The following is a 16,750-nucleotide window of genomic DNA, read 5'->3' on the forward strand; positions in this document are numbered from 1 at the left end:
GGATTTTTTTGGTAAATTTCGGGTCACCGAAAGACTGCGAATGATATGAGTTACTGGCAAAATATTTATATGCTTCATGGTTATTTGTCTTCTACCTTTCTGCATGTCTGAATCAAAGTTTACACATCTGCTAACAAACTACTTCGAAGTGTACGAAAAATGCTTGTCTCCGATTCGAATACAAAATATGTCAATACCAAGTGTTTCATTAAATAAAAAAATAACAACTCAGAAATCAACCGTATTTAATTCGCTCAATTTTTTGCATTTTTGAATCTTCACATTTCACCTAATGCACGAGGAAATTAACAAGGAGTTCTCCAACTAGTGCAAACAACACAAGTTATCTAAGTTTCTCCAAGACAGAAAAAAACCAGTTAAACGAACAAAAATTATGGGGACAGAAAGGGTAAACGGGTATATCCAAGTTTCAACAGGGAAGTAAATACGAAGGGTGTGTACGGGAATATAGGTAAGGTTTTTGGAAGAAAAAAACGACACTCTTAAATTTCATTCCCCTTCGTCTGAACCCTTACACATAAGATCACCTTCTCTTAGGCGAATCCAAAGCCTTCGGAACATTCATGAATGGCTTTGAGGAGATAAGTTCTGAGTTTGTCGTAGGTTTCATAGGCAGGCAAATCCAACTGATTGAAGCTGTTAAGAGAAAAGCAAAAGAATTAGAATCAAATACTAGAAATATTAGATGAAGTTTACCATGTGTGGGCAGAAGGTAATCGATCGGTTGAGCGATCGTCCCGATGAATCTGGAATTTTTGAACACCATTCATGCCCTCCAATGCAGAAAAGCCTTGCAGCGGAACTTTGGAAGTGCCAGTAACAAATTGCAAGAATTTTGCTCGATCTGCTTGATCAAACGACCGAAGAGCTCTCCAAAACCATTGAATCTATAGAGTAAAATAAAATGACGGAGAAGAATAAATTAAATGATAAAGTAAGGCCGAGTTTCTCAATCCGGTGTCATACCTGCAGAGATGTCGGTTGATACTTGTGATACTCGGAGTTGGCTTTCAAATCATCGATATCTATGTTGGGCAGACCAGAGAGAAGGAGTTCCAACTCTTGTTCGTTGAAGATACTGATTAAACGTTTGGGAATTATATCGTAAAAGCCTTCGAGGAAAGCGTTCAGCTGCTTGCGAATGGCGCCTGTCATTTTCATCTGGCAAACCAGACGGATGTATTCCATTTTGTTCTCCTCTGTAACAATGATATTCCTTCCATTGGGTTTCAAATCCCGTGCCTCAGTCACGCCGAATTCCTGTACCTCTGTTGAAAATGTCAAGTCGTAGCCGAGCTCCGTCACTTCATGTTCTATTAAGAAGGCGAGACCCTAAGGTAAAAAAACAAACAAACACATTAAAGTTGCGTTCTCAAGACAAAGCGCTGAACCTATTGCTTACCTGATAGAAAGAGTAGTCTTCGCTTTCCATGTCAGTGTAACGAACACATTTACCAAGAATGTGCTTGTAAAATGAGCGAGTGAAATAACACTCGAGCAACTTGTTGTCATAAATGGCCTTTGCGATGACGCGACCAACAAACTTGAAGTAACACAGATGGTTGGAATTGCAATGGGACAGTGCGTTGATCATATAGGTAACTCGATCGCCCGGTGAAGTGGAGAACAGCGCGTACATAGGGTTGAAAATTTCACGTGAGATAATCACATACCTGACACAGAAAATCGAAATTAGATTTAATAGTTTGTACAGAATTCAATAACTAAATCGGCATACCATTCTCTCAGTAAACCTCCAGCATCCTGGCCTTCTTCACCCTCAAACACAATATAGAAACGATTCTTCCATTCCTCGGGAGAACGTCGATGCAATTCACGAAACGAGTCCTCGAATACGTGCTCGCGCTTGACGTGGACGGCGAGATCCTCTCGACGAATGCCTGCGTCAGCACGTTCAAGTTCGGTCCTGAAGTATCGACGTTTCACGTCAAAGTCCAAAACTCGAGTATGATCCACGAGGACAGCAAAAGGGCCATCTGCCAGGTGTGTGGTCGACTGGCGTAAAATCTGAAGAAAATTAAAAATTAAAATGTGTACTTTTCTAGCTGGACCAGAAAACCGGATGAGGTTGTAACGAAAATTACCTGATTAAGAACCGTGCGATGACGTTCGGCAAATGAAAGGAATTTTTGGGTGTCTGGAGGAAGGTCCGATGAAGGCGCGCTTGACATTGACAAAGTCAGCTGATTAAGGCTGTCGTCGTTGCTGGCTTGAGCTGCCATAGAAGGAGATCCTGGGCCACCGATTTCTTGCTGCAAGTGAGACAGCTGAGATTCACGGGTCTCTGGACGACGACTTCGTTTCTCACGTTCTTCTTTACTCGTCTGTGCTGCATGTACAAGAAAGAATGCTTCTACGGCTGGTTGGAGAACCAAAACGGCGTGATGATCCGGAGTATCTGCCAACTCCTGTTTTTAAAAGAACAAAAATAAAACGATGGTCAATATTTACTCCACGGCTATTATCATAATAATTCGTTACCTGGAGGCATTCACTTAAAGTGTTCCAAAGGCTATCAAGTAAAAGCTGTTGGCTGAGCCGAGGCAACTCGATATCTCTTCCACCTCCCACTTCGTCGACCTGTTCAAATCATTTAATTTAGATATCTGCTGGCACTTAAGTAATTTAATTTTTGTGAAACTACCTCCATTGGTGTTGCTGGTACTTCATTCGGAGCTTCAGTCGCAGCTCCTGCTGTTGATGGGGCACTTGCTGGGGTCGCAGAATCAGACACCTCCGGGATTACTGGTTCACTGGGCTCGGTTCCTACTGCAGCAGCGGAGCTGCCATCAGCAGGGGCCGGAGCGGGAGTCGTAGCTTCAACTTGCTTTCGCTTAGCTTTCACTGCTGCTAATCGAGCAGCGTCTCTCAACTGCAGGATTACTTTCAGGATACGCAAGAAGAATGCTTGACTCGATGTTTTACTCGTCAAAGATCCCATAGAAGGCAACTGCAATTCATAGCCTCCGGTTTTGGGTTTCGTCTGAGCGGAAACGACAACCATGTCCTTTGTAAATCGATCCTACGCAAAAAGAAAGTTCATTTAGTTCACATTCAAATTCATACATTTCAAATAAAATCAGATTTTTACCATTAAGAATCCCTTTGATCGGTCGACACCTTCAAGGTCCGTTTCTTCAGAAGTAGTTCCTGTTTGGGCTGAGGCAGCCGATGTGGATGCTTCAGGACGACGCCTCAGAGTGTGAAGTTCATTCAAAAGAGCTCGGATATGAGAGCAAACAATATTTCCTAGTTCACGCGCTCCATCCAAAAGGAGCTTCAAAATTGTATCCCTACATAAAGAAAACAATTAACTGGTTTCCACCCGTTTTCATGGGATTGTAATTACCTAGTAGGATGTGGGCCATATGAAAGGCTTAGCAACAGAGAAGTCGCATCTTCCAAGCCTTCCTCTGAACAGCTCTTAGAAGTGAGCACATCTACGGCAAGCTTGAGGTGTTGCTCGAGCAGCTGCAAATCCTGTGGAGACGCTTCAATTCCAGAGAGAGACAAATCGAGTGCTGTATCTCGCTGCTGCTGCAACTGGACAGCCAAAGAACTGTGCAATTCGCGCCTTTCCCAGTCGCGCATCCGTACACCCTCAGAATGACGACGTTGCTGTTGTTGCTGCTGCTGTTGATGAAGCTGCTGTTGCTGAGCTGGAGCGATCGCGTTACTGTCTGGTAAACCTTGGGGAAAGGAACATAAATTTAATAATTCAAATTTACTGAAGAATTAAACAGAATCAATTTCGCAGAATACACACCAAGGGATATGAGGGACAGAAGACGCAACAAGCGATCCGTCAATAGTGAACTTCTTCTGACTACACTCGATGACAGAAGAGCGAGAAGTTGACCGAACGGCGACGATTCCAGGCTTACATGACGAATCTCCTCTTCAGCTCCAGTAGCAGCAGACGCCGCGCCATGAGTCGTAGCGCCGCTGTGGGTCCGTGCTAGACCTTTGCCTTTACGGGACGCGCTCTGTGAATCCAATCGAGCTAAGAGGTCCCAGAAATCTGTGCCCGTCTCCTGTTTCTTCATCGAAGATGCGGCGACTGGTGTTCCTTTTTTGCCTTCAGCTTCTTTTTCTTTCTTGTCTTCATTTCCAGCCAGTGGTGGTCGAGGGAGAAAATGAGAAGGAAAACTTTTGGCTAACGATATTAAAACGTCTAATGTGTGACGACAGATAATAGGTGCGGCTTGACTGTGGATTGTGATGGAACTTGACGCTCCTTGTTTCTTAACTCCACCAGCTGATGAAGGTTTCAGTATATGAAACACGTTGGCTCGACAACCTAGTGCTGCATCAAGGCTAATATTTAACCACGACGGCACACCGGTAGCATGCTAAGAAGGAATGAAAAAAATAATTAATTTCATTTCTTTCAATTCAAATTAAGATTTGTAAACATACCCTAACATCAGATGGAGGCGTCGCCGTCAAGGCTCTAGAAGTGATTCTTTTCCCTTTGGTGGACGGAGTCGACGTAATCGGAAAGAGCTCGGTGGCATTTGCGCGAGCCTCATTACTGCGTTCCAATATCGACAATAATGACTTGACAACCCAGTCACGAGTAGGACCGTGATAGCAGAGATTGCGGAGTACGCGATGTAGCCGTGTCGTGTTCAACTTAGGCTCGTCAATGAAGAGAAGGACTAGCAAACAGGACAGAGCTTCATGATCCAGTAAGTGGCGACCCCTTAGACGAACTCCGTTCGCAGCAGCCTAAAATAATATTGAAGCGTTAACCGTCAGTTATTCAAGAGAAAAATAAATTTAACTGTTCCAGTACCTGAGCTACTACAGCAGATGCCCCACTTGCCCCAGCAACAGGTCTACCCCAGCCACCCCAATGACCACGATTGTGGACCGGGTGCACTCCATAACGACTGCCCAATCGACCCATGCTGTTGCGGATGATTGATGAGAGAGCGTTAGCTCCAGAGTTGCCGACGTGAGTAAAGAATCGATCTGCCATCAACTGCCTGTTGCGCGCCTCCCACTCTCGCCGCAGATTTTGGGCTTCTGCAGCCAAATCGGGAGGCAAAACGGCCATTTGCGAATCTTCCATATCAGCAAGGATGGATTGCCGAAGCGCCGGTGGCAGAGTAGAAAGAAAATCAGCCGGATCGACGGGTTCATTAGGATTTGCAGGAACAACAGTGCGCTGCTGTTCGAGGCGCTGTTGTGCAAGCACCTCTTCCTGAATGTTTGGTGGAAGAGCCGCCAAGAACTCGGCACTCACTTCCAAAACGGCCTGCTGTGAAAAGAGTAGATTGAATTACACAAGATTTTAAAAATGTGTTGATTTAAGGTATTATATACTTGGGTAGTGGTATCGGTGGTTTGAGCCCTCGCACGTTGACGCAGTCGTTGCAAACGAAGTTGTTCGGCAATAACTTCTTGTCTCATATCTTCGGGAAGTGCGGCCAAAAATGATGGATCGACGCCTTCTGGTATTTCAATATTACCCAACAACGACTGGTACTCGCTTGGTTGCTGACCTGATGATCCGGCTGCTGCTAGGGGTAGTGCAACGGCACCAGTCGGCTCTGCGCTCGGCGGCATCACAGATCCGGCACCTAAATCCATATTGATAGGTTGTCGATTTTCAAGTTGTTGACTTTCAAGATCAACTTGCTCACGGAGTTCTACAAACAAAACACAGTCACGATAAAGCATTTCATACATTAGATAAGATAAAGAAATCATTACCTTCAGCTGAAAGGCCCATAAAACTTTCATCAGTTGATCGGATGGGTGTGTTAATCTCTCCTTGGAAAGTTAATGGCCGTCGGATAAACTGCACCTGATCCGTCGAGAATGGGTGCAATTCTTCTTGTAATCCAATTCGAGGGGCGCCAGGCGTAGCATTCGGTATAGGATTAAAAGGCGTTGTAGATTGGTCACTACCTCGGTCAACGTTCGGCGTTGTTTCCGCTTGGATTCTTTGAATCGCAGACATGAGGCCATGTGAGGTAGTGAAACTGCTATTATTGGCTGGCGTTTCCACTATAACAGGCACGGTGGATTGGGTAGACGATTCGCTAGGAGTGATTGTAGTCGTCTGCGGCTGAACACGGAGAGACGGAGTCATAGTCGGAGTAGCTTCCGCTTGTTCACGATTCTCTGAAGCCTGTGGTCGAGCCTGGCTGGAAACGGTTTCCAATGCTGGACCAAGTACAGCTTCAACGATAGAGGTAGCCAAAGTTTCCGCGTGGTCGTTAGAACGCACCAGTGGAGTCGATGACATGGCTGAATTGTTACTGGATCCCGATTGCATATTGAATCCATGGAAGAACGATCCAAATGATGGCGTTTCTGACACACTGACCGGAGTTTCGGGTTGAGCAACTTCCATCGTGACAGGTGGTGGAACGACAGAAGTAGTTGAAGTTGACAACGTCGTCGACGATGATGGGGTAGCATCTTTGTTTTTCTCGCGTTCTTTTTGCTCGGTTTCCTCTTCTTTCTTGCGACGAGTTGCTTCTTCTTCTTGCTGCTTTTTGCGGCGCTCCCGCTTCTCCGACAACTCTTCATCGCGCTGCTTTTCAACAATAAGAAGAATTTCCGGTTTCAGCGCAGCGATGCAATCGTGAATAGAATCGGCGTCCAAGATAATAGCTTCTTCCATCCATCGGTTAAGTGCTGAAGGTGTTTGCACAAGGCCTGATGGAATTCCCGGGGCAACGAGTACTCCACCCATTTGATCTTGAATGTCAAGCAGAGCTTCATCTTCGGGATTAGCCAAAATTCCAAGACCATTGTCTACCAGGAAAACGCGCGATTCGCGGCCAAATCCAAGAGTCTTGGGAAAGGAGAGAATAAACAATTAGTGAGTGTTGTTCAAGTGTTATTGGTCATCACATTCAAAGACATGACACAACAAGTACCTGCCCTCCAGTTAATTGAAGTACGTCGTGAGTGGCAGACGGTCCCAAAAGCCGTTGAAGAATGGCCGGTGGATTTGGTACGCGAGAATTAGCCTGTAGATAGCGATAACCTCGTTGTCTTCCACCACGATTACGGCTTGAGGCGGCGGCAGCCGATCCTTCCGGTGCAGCAGGTTGCCGCCCCACTAGTAACGGGTGGGCAAGGGCATTGAGCCGAGACATTGAAGCCGTTCCAGTACTTACGGCTGCGTCATTGCCGTTGGCTTCATCCATTAGAGGATAAGGAAACATATGACTCCGGAAAGTGTCATCCAAGAAAAGCGGCATGCCGGGACCCAGACGACCTGAATTTCATTAAAACGAACAAATTTTAATTCACAAATCTACGTAAAGTATTATCCAGCGTTTGAATAAAACATACCAAGGCCAAGTCCTGCACCGAAGCCTAAACCGGCGGCGCTGTTTTCAGCGTCTGGGTAAGTGAATACGAGGGTATCTTCAACGTCGGCTCCAGCTCCAGCAGCTCCACGAGTCAAGAAATCTCTTAACATCTCAGGATAACGGTCACTGTCTTCGCCATAACCAGAAGCATTTTCCTCTTCGCCTTCTTCGGCTTCTGTTTCTTCCTCTTCTTCTTCAACATCGTCTTCACCCTCACCTTCTTCTTCTGTTTCCTCTTCACCCCCATCATCGTCGTCGTCATCATCATCGTCGGCTTCATCATCGTCATCATCCGAATGACCAGACTCTGACTGCGAATCGGAATCACTCGAATCACGTGGGTCATTTCCGTGATAATGGGCGTCATCGGCGCCGATGAATTCGCTTTCATTGTGTGTCCTCATCTGTGAATCGTGGGCTGAATCGTCAGTTTCCATTTGAGACGGATTTTCTGCAGCAACGATCAAGGCCTCCACCAACGCCTGGTTCACACAATTTAAGACGCAGTTTAGAGACCCGTATACAAGATATATATGTTTCTGTTAAGTACTTGTGAGTGTTGATCCATTATATCCTCGAGATTGTTGTCACCACTTTCACCACCGCCATCATTATCAGCCAAATTTTCTAGACTTTCGCCAGCAGCAGACACATCTTGTTCGGTATTTTCTGCATCTAGTGCACTACTGATTTCCACTGCCTAATAATACAATCATTGAATATGAAGTCAAAGTCGGAAAAATTGAGAAAAAAAAATCGAAAAGGTTAAATACCTGAGCGCGCGTGTTGTCGGACGTGCTATTGCCCTGAAGTTGAGCTGAAGACTCCTGTTGTTCGCCTTCATCACCAGATTTGGGCTTAGTTGCCGGACGTCCAGCCACGGGTGCAGCTGGTGGCAAGTTGACGATACGTGACAAGGCTTCCAGTGGTTTTAGAGCTGCGTTTACTGTGAACGCCATCAGCGGAGATGACATGTCTAAGCAATGCGGGATTCTGGCAAGATCATTAACCAGCCCACGTTTCAGCATGAATTTCACCATGTTGTTCATGCCTAAATTTTGTTGCTTGAAGGCAGTTGTCAAGGCTTGTGGTGGCTGAAGACCGGTTGCCGGACAACTATACATTGCAAAATAATTGCAAATTAATAAAAAAAATATCCTCTTAATAAGTTACAACTAAATTTACCTTTCGATCATTGTGGACAATAAAGCCGTGAGAGACTGCAATCGGTTATGTTTGTCGTTCGATTCTGGCATTGTGAGAGCTCGATTCAAAGCGCCCTTCACCTCAGCCACAAGACAACTCTGAGCTTCTGGCGCATGATTGCATGACGCTAGGGATGCTACTAAAGTACGGACAAGGGCCGGACTGTCTTTATCTCCGGCAGTCTGACACGAAGGCAAAAGGTTGTCGAGTAAAAACGCCAAGGCAGAGGTTTCCTCGCCGACTAACTCGCTTGTCTTCGCTGGAAATATATGTTCGGCAACCAACCTCGCGCATCCAGCGTACGAGCGGACCAATTCCGCTAAAAGACGACAAATAGCACTCTTTGGTAGCAGTGGGCGACGTCTACGATCCATTTCCTCTGAAGAAGAGTCTTTCTTACGTGCCAGGAGATCCCGCCTACTGAAGAACCCAAAACGATTATTAAATGAACATCCAAAACAACGAATTGGTTTTTACCTAGCATCATCGACAGTTTCTTCGGCTTCGTGATTCAGCAAATCGTTTGAACTAGAATTGCGTATCAATTCCTGTTGACGGACGTTTCGACCGGCGTAACGTCTCACTGGTGGAATGGCCACGGGCGCTGTGCCATCCGTTTCAGTTGCTGGAGGTGGTGTGGTAATAGTCTCTTCAGGTGGTACAGGAATGGTCAAAGCATCCAGCAAATCACAAACAATTTCTCTGGCTACTCCACTGAGCTGTGGCAAATTGCATCCGGGACGCGGAGGTAGTGCTTTCATCAATAGGCGATTGTCTTCTTCATCACCTCGTTTGTTGGTGAGACTCAAGTCTGCACGCAGGAAAGTCTTACACACTTCAGAAAAGATTTGCACGTCCCGGCAGGCTGCTGGGGCAAGTACTCTCATCAGAAAGTGGAATTCTTTGGTGCTGGGGGCTGCACTAGGCCCAGTGTAAGCTCGCAACACCTTTTCCATCGTGTGGTGAAGCGTTTCAGGTTCTTCAACCAAATGACGCAACAACAATGTGGCTAATGTCAAAAATCCAGAGAAGGTCGATGACTGACTGAGATTTAACAATTGCTTCACTCCGCCAAGGCTGGCAAACTTTTCGGCGTGTTGATAGTGTCGCGTTAGACGCAAACAAAGTCGCATGGCTGCATGAAGAGTGTCGGGGTCTGCCGGAATGCAGAGTAGTCCGACGCAAGCTTTTATCAACTCGCTGCCTTGATCAAGATTCAGCCCACTTAGTTGACTTCCTTTTGATGATTCTTTTTCTGTCTCATCGACGTCCATCGCAGCGTTTTCATCCATGCGATTGGCTTCGTCTACAGTCGGTTCTTTCGGTTTTTCTGAAATAAAAATGAACAAGTTAGTCTCTAATCCATATCATAGTACTTTCTAAAGCTAACTAACCTTTAAGTGACAACATCATTGGTCGTCTATTGCCCGTTTCTTCGTTCACTTGAATCATGGACGAAAACTGTAGTAGATATCGCCTTCTTCCTGCAGTAACTCGAACAGAATTTTGTCCAGCCCAGAATGCATCGTCGATGATTTTGTTGTTGGCAGCTGTGTAGGGACACCACTTGCCTGAAACAATGTCAAACCATTTCCACATGTGGGACGTCACTTTCTCCATGGCGGCACGGCGCCTAGTCCCCAATGACATCTTCTCATAAAGGTCAAGGCAGAGAAGCAACGGAGCCATCCACTTGGGTGTAGTACCGACACCGTCAGCCGGCTTGCATTCATTTCCGTCATTAACTTTGGCTCGGACGGCGAGAACCTGCTGCCCAGAACTGAGTAGACGAATCAGCTTCAGCACCAAATCTTTTTCTTCCAGCTGACGGGCGCAGGCTATTTTCATCTCCTCACACAGTAGCGTAAAGAGATGAATACGCACAGAAGCCTTCATCGCATCGCTGCTTTGAATTACTGCTTCAGCTTTAGAACCGAGACTATCTACCCCATCCAAATGTTCCTAAATTCAAGCGAGAGATATTTGAAGATGATTTTCTGAAAGCATTTAATTTAGTTTTTAATCAACTCACCTGCAACGAAGTCACACAGCTTCCGATTTCCTTTGCGAGAGACGCTAGCATGCTGTCGCGATACATTTCACCATTACGATTAACCATAGCAACAACGAGACTGCAAACTCGATAGACTGTTTCCGGTAGAGAGTCTAATAGTGACAAACATCCACCCAATGCCTGTTGAACGAATTGGTCCAACACTTGCTTGCTCAAAGGTTCCCCCTGGAGCACGTGCTCCTGTGGCTCCTTTTCAACTACTCCAGCGTCATCAGCTCGATCAGAGTCGGCAGTTAATGAAAGTGCGATGGCACGCATCACAGCATCTTCGTCATTGCCGTCTGTGTCCATGGCGGTGGATACAGCCGCAGCGGCAGCTGCAGCAACAGCTCCGTGGGGAGCACGAAGTAGAGATGGTGGAGTCGACAGTAGATAGTCGGTGGCTTGTTCAAGAGACGTAGTGAAAAGCAAAGCTTCCACACACTGATCACGAGGAAATCCCATATCCATTAAAGCCTGAAACAGCAAATAAAGTTATTACATGCAAAAACAAAACAACGAAAAAAAAATAAAAATTACTTGGAGATGCTGTGAATTGACTAAATCAGCATCTGATTCAGCTCCTCCTCGTTCAGGGGCAGGACGTCGTGCACCGGCCGAGGACCCACTTGTAGGTTCACCAGGAGCTGCCACAGTAGAAGTGACCGCTCCTGCGGGCGTAGCAGGAGTTGCGTTGGTACTTGAAGTACCGGAAGTTGTAGCTGTAGAAGTACCAGCAGGCTCCTCAACTTTTTCAAGGGCCAGTTTCTCTTGAATAATGACTTCACCTGTAAGCAAATTTCATCATCATTATAAATGAAAACATCGTTTGCGAGCAAAAAAAAAATTCATCCAATAATACCTTTTAGAATGTGACAGAGAATGGTAAGAACCGACTCCGTCATACGGGCGCCGTATACTTTCAAAGGTCGTTTGCCCCAAAGCTTCATGACGGCATCAAAGGCTTGACGATGCGTACTAATCAGGTATTTTAACGGGGAGAAGGGATGCTTAGATCCATGCAACGCTTTGTTAGGTAACTGGTGAGGAGAATCGAGGATGTTCTTGGGATTCACCATCTTTTCCAGAAGCATGAGCCAGGCGTCGAGGAATTCCCCAGTACCTATGTTAAAATTTCAAAGAAATAGTTAGTTCTTATTCAGATATTACTTCACATAAATACATACCTTCTGGGAGATCGGAATACTCTAATCCTTGGTCGGGAGAAACGCGACCTCCAGCAGAGAGGGCCCAATAGAAAGCGTCAAAAAACGCTGACTGACCACCACAGCTAACGAACTTATGAAGCATCAGGTGGTATGGTAGCTTTTTCTCATCAAAAAGCATTGGCGAAGTAAAGCCCACCGAACAAATGAGAAAGGTGAGGCGAAATTTAGGAGTGGGTGATGTGACGGGAGGTTCCCAAGCCAATCCACTGGTCAGGAGCTGGGTCAAAGCACCGGCCACAGCCTGAGCAGATGGTGACGGAATAAGCGGTGTGGGAGGAGCCTGATGTGCACGTCTATGTCGTATGGGGGAGCCGACGCAGAGTTTGACCAGCAAACCGAACAGTTCGGCCAACGCACGGCCCAATCTAAAACAAAAAGAAAAATAGGACGGGGAAATTAACACATGTACATTACGAAAATGTAACATCAACTACGTATCTTCAATCAATCATCAACAGAACATTAGAAATTTACCTCGATGCTGTGCTTAACAGTGGTTTCACCATTTTCATTTGATGTTGCTGAGCGGGAGTCAGTTTTTCTGGACGCGGTCTATCTTTTGCATCCAACTGGTCGTGATCAATTTCCATGGCTGCTGGTGGGCTAGCTTCTGTGCTGAGCGCCTGTAGTGCTGCCGCAACACTGTTAGTGCCTAATTCCATACCGACAGCTCCGCTGCAAGATGGACCTTCAGCAACAGTCTTAAGTTCAGGTGGAAGTAATTTTTCCAAATCTGCCCGTCCAAACTGGCATCCAAGTGGAAGCGTTTCATCCGAGCACAAAGCGAGCAGTACGGTGCTTTCCCAAACAAGAGAAGTGTACAACTTTGATAATCCTTTTAGAACAGGAAGTCCAAGAGGAGAACCCCAATGATTAATGGAGAGAGTGCGGATGTCACTCTGACCCGTTCGACAAACGTGGACAAACATCATGATGTAGGCGTGAGCTGCAGCCATTGCATGCAACAAAGGTGTCGTATTAGGTGAAGTGATGGCTTCAGTAGGATTTGACGATGACGCAAGTTCTCTTAAAAGCACTGAACCTCCGGGTGGGTCAAGAGGTTTGTGCAGCTGTTGAAGAGTATTGAGGACAACTTGAAGATGGTCTAATCCTTGCTTCAACACAAGCGGTTCGTGTGCCAAATTTAAGATGGACTTGCAAACAGCAGCGACCGCCTGTTCAAAACAAAACAAAAAAAATTATTGAATTAGTAAACAAGTAAACCGACATTCGTAGCAAATAGATAAAAGCTAAGTAAATGATTACTTGGCAAGCAGGCGTAACAGGGAAGTCGACAGGAAGATTCGGCAGTCCCAAAATACCCATGAGCGGAATGAGGCCTCGCTGGGATACGAATTCGCGACAATGATCATCCGTCGAGTTGTTGCTCAATATAGCGTCAACAAATTTCATCACGTTAAGGACGTAGTCGACCAATGGGACGGGCGTCTTTTCAGATGGGACAACAGCGCCGGCCTCAGTTTCGATTCCTCTGGGTGGTGCCGGATTTGACGAAGAAGTGGCTTCTTCCTCCTCGTCCTCTTCTTCATCGCTGCTACCACCGCCAGTGGCCTCTACTGGGCCCGTTCGAGCAGACGTATTCTGAGCAACTTCAAACTTTTGAGTGCGGCTCGAGGCGATGTAATTGGGATCGTGACCAAGGGCACAGAGTTCTTCCAACAATTGTATGATGCCAGCAGTGGCATCTGTTCTGAGACTTGGTTGGTGTCGCATTAGCTCGTCCATTGCGTTTCCCAAGTTGGTGGCTGTATCTCCCATAGGATCCGAACTCCGACGGCGTCGCATTGCCGGCAAGTAGTCGGGAGAGAGCAGAACTAAATAAGATGATTTTAAGGTTATAAAGAAAAAAAAAAGTGATAAAAACATTAAATGAGTTCACCTTTAAATAGTCGCTGGAAAGGTTTGCAGGCGACGAACGAGGCCAAACCTCGAGCGTTTAAGCAAAGGGCACTAAAAACATTTGGTAGCGATCCTAAGACCTCTCTAGTAGCAGGCACATCTTTAACGAGTAAAGCATGGAGCACTACATCTGTTAAACCAGAATCCTGCAGTGATGAAAGAAGAGAAGGCTCTTGGAAGACGTATACTGTCACCACATCAGTTCCCAAAAGGAAAAGAGATGGTCCGTAGTACTCCGCATTTGAAATTATATGCTTCAGAGCAGCTGGCAACGATCCATCCATGACATGTCGAATTGAATCTGAGAAAGACGAATCTTGAATGGCCTTTTTTAAGAAATTCAACATAGATTTGAGGAGAGCAGCCCGCTGTGGAAGGCAAGTCACGCCGGGAATAGGCTCAGTTAATGGCTGCGATGCCGGTGAGGAGGAAGAAGCAGCTCCTGTGTCGACTTCCATCTCTGACTCCGACTCATTAGAAGGGTCATCGCCAGGAATATTTACGCCTGCGTTTCTGGCAGTAGCTGCGCTGATTGGCGGGCGAATTTCATACGGCTGCTCCTTCCGACAGGCATCAACTTCAGATTCCAAACGATTAATAAAAATCTGGAGTCCTCCATGTGCCTAGAAACAATTGTTTGAATTAGCAAAATTAGACATTTTTTTATATGAATATTTTCAAATCATACTTGGAAAGCGTGCATATCTAAATTGGTGATTAGGTCGATAACCCGGACTGCGCGGGTTACAAAAGTGATATGCTCAAGCTCTGATCCGGGCCAAGAAACGACACGCAAGAGTGACTCCATCATGCCACAGGCAACCAAAGCTTCTCCGCCAGCTTCGTAGCTAGCCAAGTGATATAGAAAGGAGAAGAGTGCCGTTGCGAGTGGCAGAGGGAACGGAATCATGTCTTGCTCTGTATGCTGGCCAGTTAGTGAAGCAATGCAGCTTCGGACAAGGACAGGTAAAAATCCATGATACAAGGCCGCCCCGGTAACGTCAATAATGGTGTTCAATTTTGGAAAATTGGGATTGCGATCTAAGTGAATTATGGCTGTTAGCGTTCGTAACGCTGCAGCACGTATTTCCATTAGCTGTGGTTCGGTCAACTCCAAAACGTCAACTAGCTCTTCTAGCAGACCTTTAAAATATAATACAAATTTCAGCTTGAGTTTAAAGAAACAAACACCATTTATCTTACCAGCATAAAGCAATGACGGAGCTGCATCCGCCAGCGCATTACAATAAATCAGGACGGAGAGGGCCTGTAATCTTGCCTGTACACACTGAAGACGGCGACGATAATCCGAAAAGGCATGAGCCAATCGAATGTGAGTGAAAAGTTGCATTTGCTTGTCTAGTGGCACGTGGTGTACATCAATGAGGTCTTCCATTAATTTAGCTGGGGTCTTATTTAGCCACTCAACGTGATCCACGTGAATTACGGTAACAAAACTACCACTGGATTTCCCGCTGCCACTCTGTCGGCCAGTTCCATCACCCATCAATTCTGCGTAAAACTCGAAGTGCAAAGTGGTGGCACTTGAAGGATACGACTGCAAGAAAATCCCAAACATTAACAATTTAGACTTCTTCAAGTAATGACGAAAACTTACCGAAAGTGGCAAATCCTTACAACATTCGGCCAGTCCAAACCCATTTTCTTTACCACCCCAGCTCTTCAAAAAAGAAGAAAAATTCAGTTTACAATTGTAGAAAAAAATGTACAAACTTCAATACCTCTGCAAGGTAGGTAAGTCTAGAGAGTAGACTGACCCTCCGCTCAGATGCTAGTCTGCTGATGAAATTGCTTCGCTTGGAAAACATGTAAAGTAAATTCAAGACACCAAGAACAACATTCAAGCAGTTTGATGACAGCATTGAAGTTAGATGTTCCATGGAGTTGTAGAGGTGCCGAGAAAATGAATGCTCTATGAGCAAGGTGGTAAAATGTAAGGTCCATAACAGCAGTTCCTTCAACTTATTAAATGGATAATAAGAAAAACAGAGAAAAATTAACCAAGAATGAATGTTATACCTGTTTGTTTTGTGATAAGTCACAAGCAAGAACCCAACTATTTTCACATTCTTTGTGACAAGCACGTTCCAAGATGGAATCACAGAGATCCAACACATCAACCCAATGATAAAGTTCACATTTTCCATATGTCCATGTTTCGATTTTCTTTAGTTCAGCAAGAAGTTCATCTTCACTACATGATTTCAACCTTTCTATCAAGGCTTTACAATCTGCAGGCTAGAATTTTTTGAATATATTTATATTTATTACTTGACAATTTTGAACATAACCCAAAATGAACTTACCACTTCCGAACTGCTCTTTTTCAACTTGCTTCTATCAATCTTCATAGTTTAAATTTTTTGACGCAACATGAGTGATTATCTGCAAAATCAATAGTAATGAGTGAATAAACCTTCTACATAATAGCATTAATCAAGTTTCCAGCTCTGACTCTGAACCAACAACATTTCTACTTAAACTTAGCACACAATTTAAGGCACCCAACACACAATTGTCATACGTTGGCAACGTGATGACAAACAAGAATTCGGCAACAATACAACATGCAAATCAAACTCACTACAGGTTAGAAGGCCGCCATGATGACCAGACTACTACGACTCTATCAACCGTTACGTTTAAAACTCTATTAATGTGCTGATTTCATTGACCGAGAAAGTTATGGTTCAGTATGGAGAGTTAACATCAATTTGAAGCTTATTAAAATTACGAGAACCTTAGACGGCAAATCGACGAGATGGTGATTTGGTAAAATCAGAAAGCCACCAGCCCACGAATCGACGATTTCTGCTGATACTTGTAACAACGTTGCAACAAAACAAATAAGATTCCGTTCGCTTAAAATCTCTTAAGGAAAAAAAAAATGGCGGTTTAAGCATTGCCAAGTTGATGACAGTGCATTTTACCTCGCTATC

The 16,750-nt window shown here is 45.2% G+C and overlaps 1 protein-coding gene across 6 annotated transcripts; it reads right to left on the reverse strand.

The window, feature by feature from the left end:
• Positions 1–228: 228 nt before the first annotated feature.
• Positions 229–16,668, reverse strand: LOC124335804 (E3 ubiquitin-protein ligase HUWE1-like). Of its 6 annotated transcripts, none has more exons than XM_046789268.1 (36): positions 16,552–16,668; positions 16,118–16,196; positions 15,831–16,049; positions 15,533–15,772; positions 15,409–15,471; positions 14,994–15,348; positions 14,479–14,933; positions 13,771–14,413; positions 13,137–13,705; positions 12,345–13,045; positions 11,829–12,235; positions 11,504–11,764; positions 11,182–11,429; positions 10,621–11,118; positions 9,983–10,550; positions 9,066–9,918; positions 8,568–9,008; positions 8,156–8,498; positions 7,933–8,082; positions 7,363–7,864; positions 6,942–7,285; positions 5,764–6,856; positions 5,374–5,699; positions 4,841–5,308; positions 4,462–4,773; positions 3,809–4,394; positions 3,392–3,731; positions 3,134–3,335; positions 2,687–3,064; positions 2,524–2,622; positions 2,127–2,450; positions 1,760–2,049; positions 1,424–1,694; positions 988–1,353; positions 718–908; positions 229–657 (listed from the first exon to the last, which is right to left on the reverse strand). In XM_046789268.1, exons 2-36 carry the CDS (start codon positions 16,160–16,162, stop codon positions 555–557), a joined length of 13,254 nt encoding a protein of 4,417 aa, XP_046645224.1. In that variant the 5' UTR covers positions 16,163–16,196; positions 16,552–16,668; the 3' UTR covers positions 229–554. The 6 variants fall into 6 exon arrangements, with proteins under 6 accessions (XP_046645224.1, XP_046645228.1, XP_046645225.1 ...); XM_046789272.1 differs by lacking the exon at positions 16,552–16,668 and adding an exon at positions 16,396–16,497 and having other exon boundaries at positions 15,533–15,766; XM_046789269.1 differs by lacking the exon at positions 16,552–16,668 and adding an exon at positions 16,396–16,497 and having other exon boundaries at positions 8,568–9,005.
• Between the last annotated feature and the right edge of the window lie 82 nt (positions 16,669–16,750).

This window comes from Daphnia pulicaria, chromosome 4 (genome assembly GCF_021234035.1).
Source record: "Daphnia pulicaria isolate SC F1-1A chromosome 4, SC_F0-13Bv2, whole genome shotgun sequence".
In the NCBI taxonomy this organism is placed as follows: domain Eukaryota; kingdom Metazoa; phylum Arthropoda; class Branchiopoda; order Diplostraca; family Daphniidae; genus Daphnia; species Daphnia pulicaria.

Coding starts and splice junctions, on each gene's coding strand:
- LOC124335804 (XM_046789268.1), bottom strand. CDS start 16,162: ATGAAGATTGATAGAAGCAAGTTGAAAAAGAGCAGTTCGGAAGTG. Junction 15,773..15,830: donor ACTTATCACAAAACAAACAG/GTATAACATTCA, acceptor CCATTTAATAAG/TTGAAGGAACTGCTGTTATG. Junction 9,009..9,065: donor GAAACTGTCGATGATGCTAG/GTAAAAACCAAT, acceptor TGGGTTCTTCAG/TAGGCGGGATCTCCTGGCAC.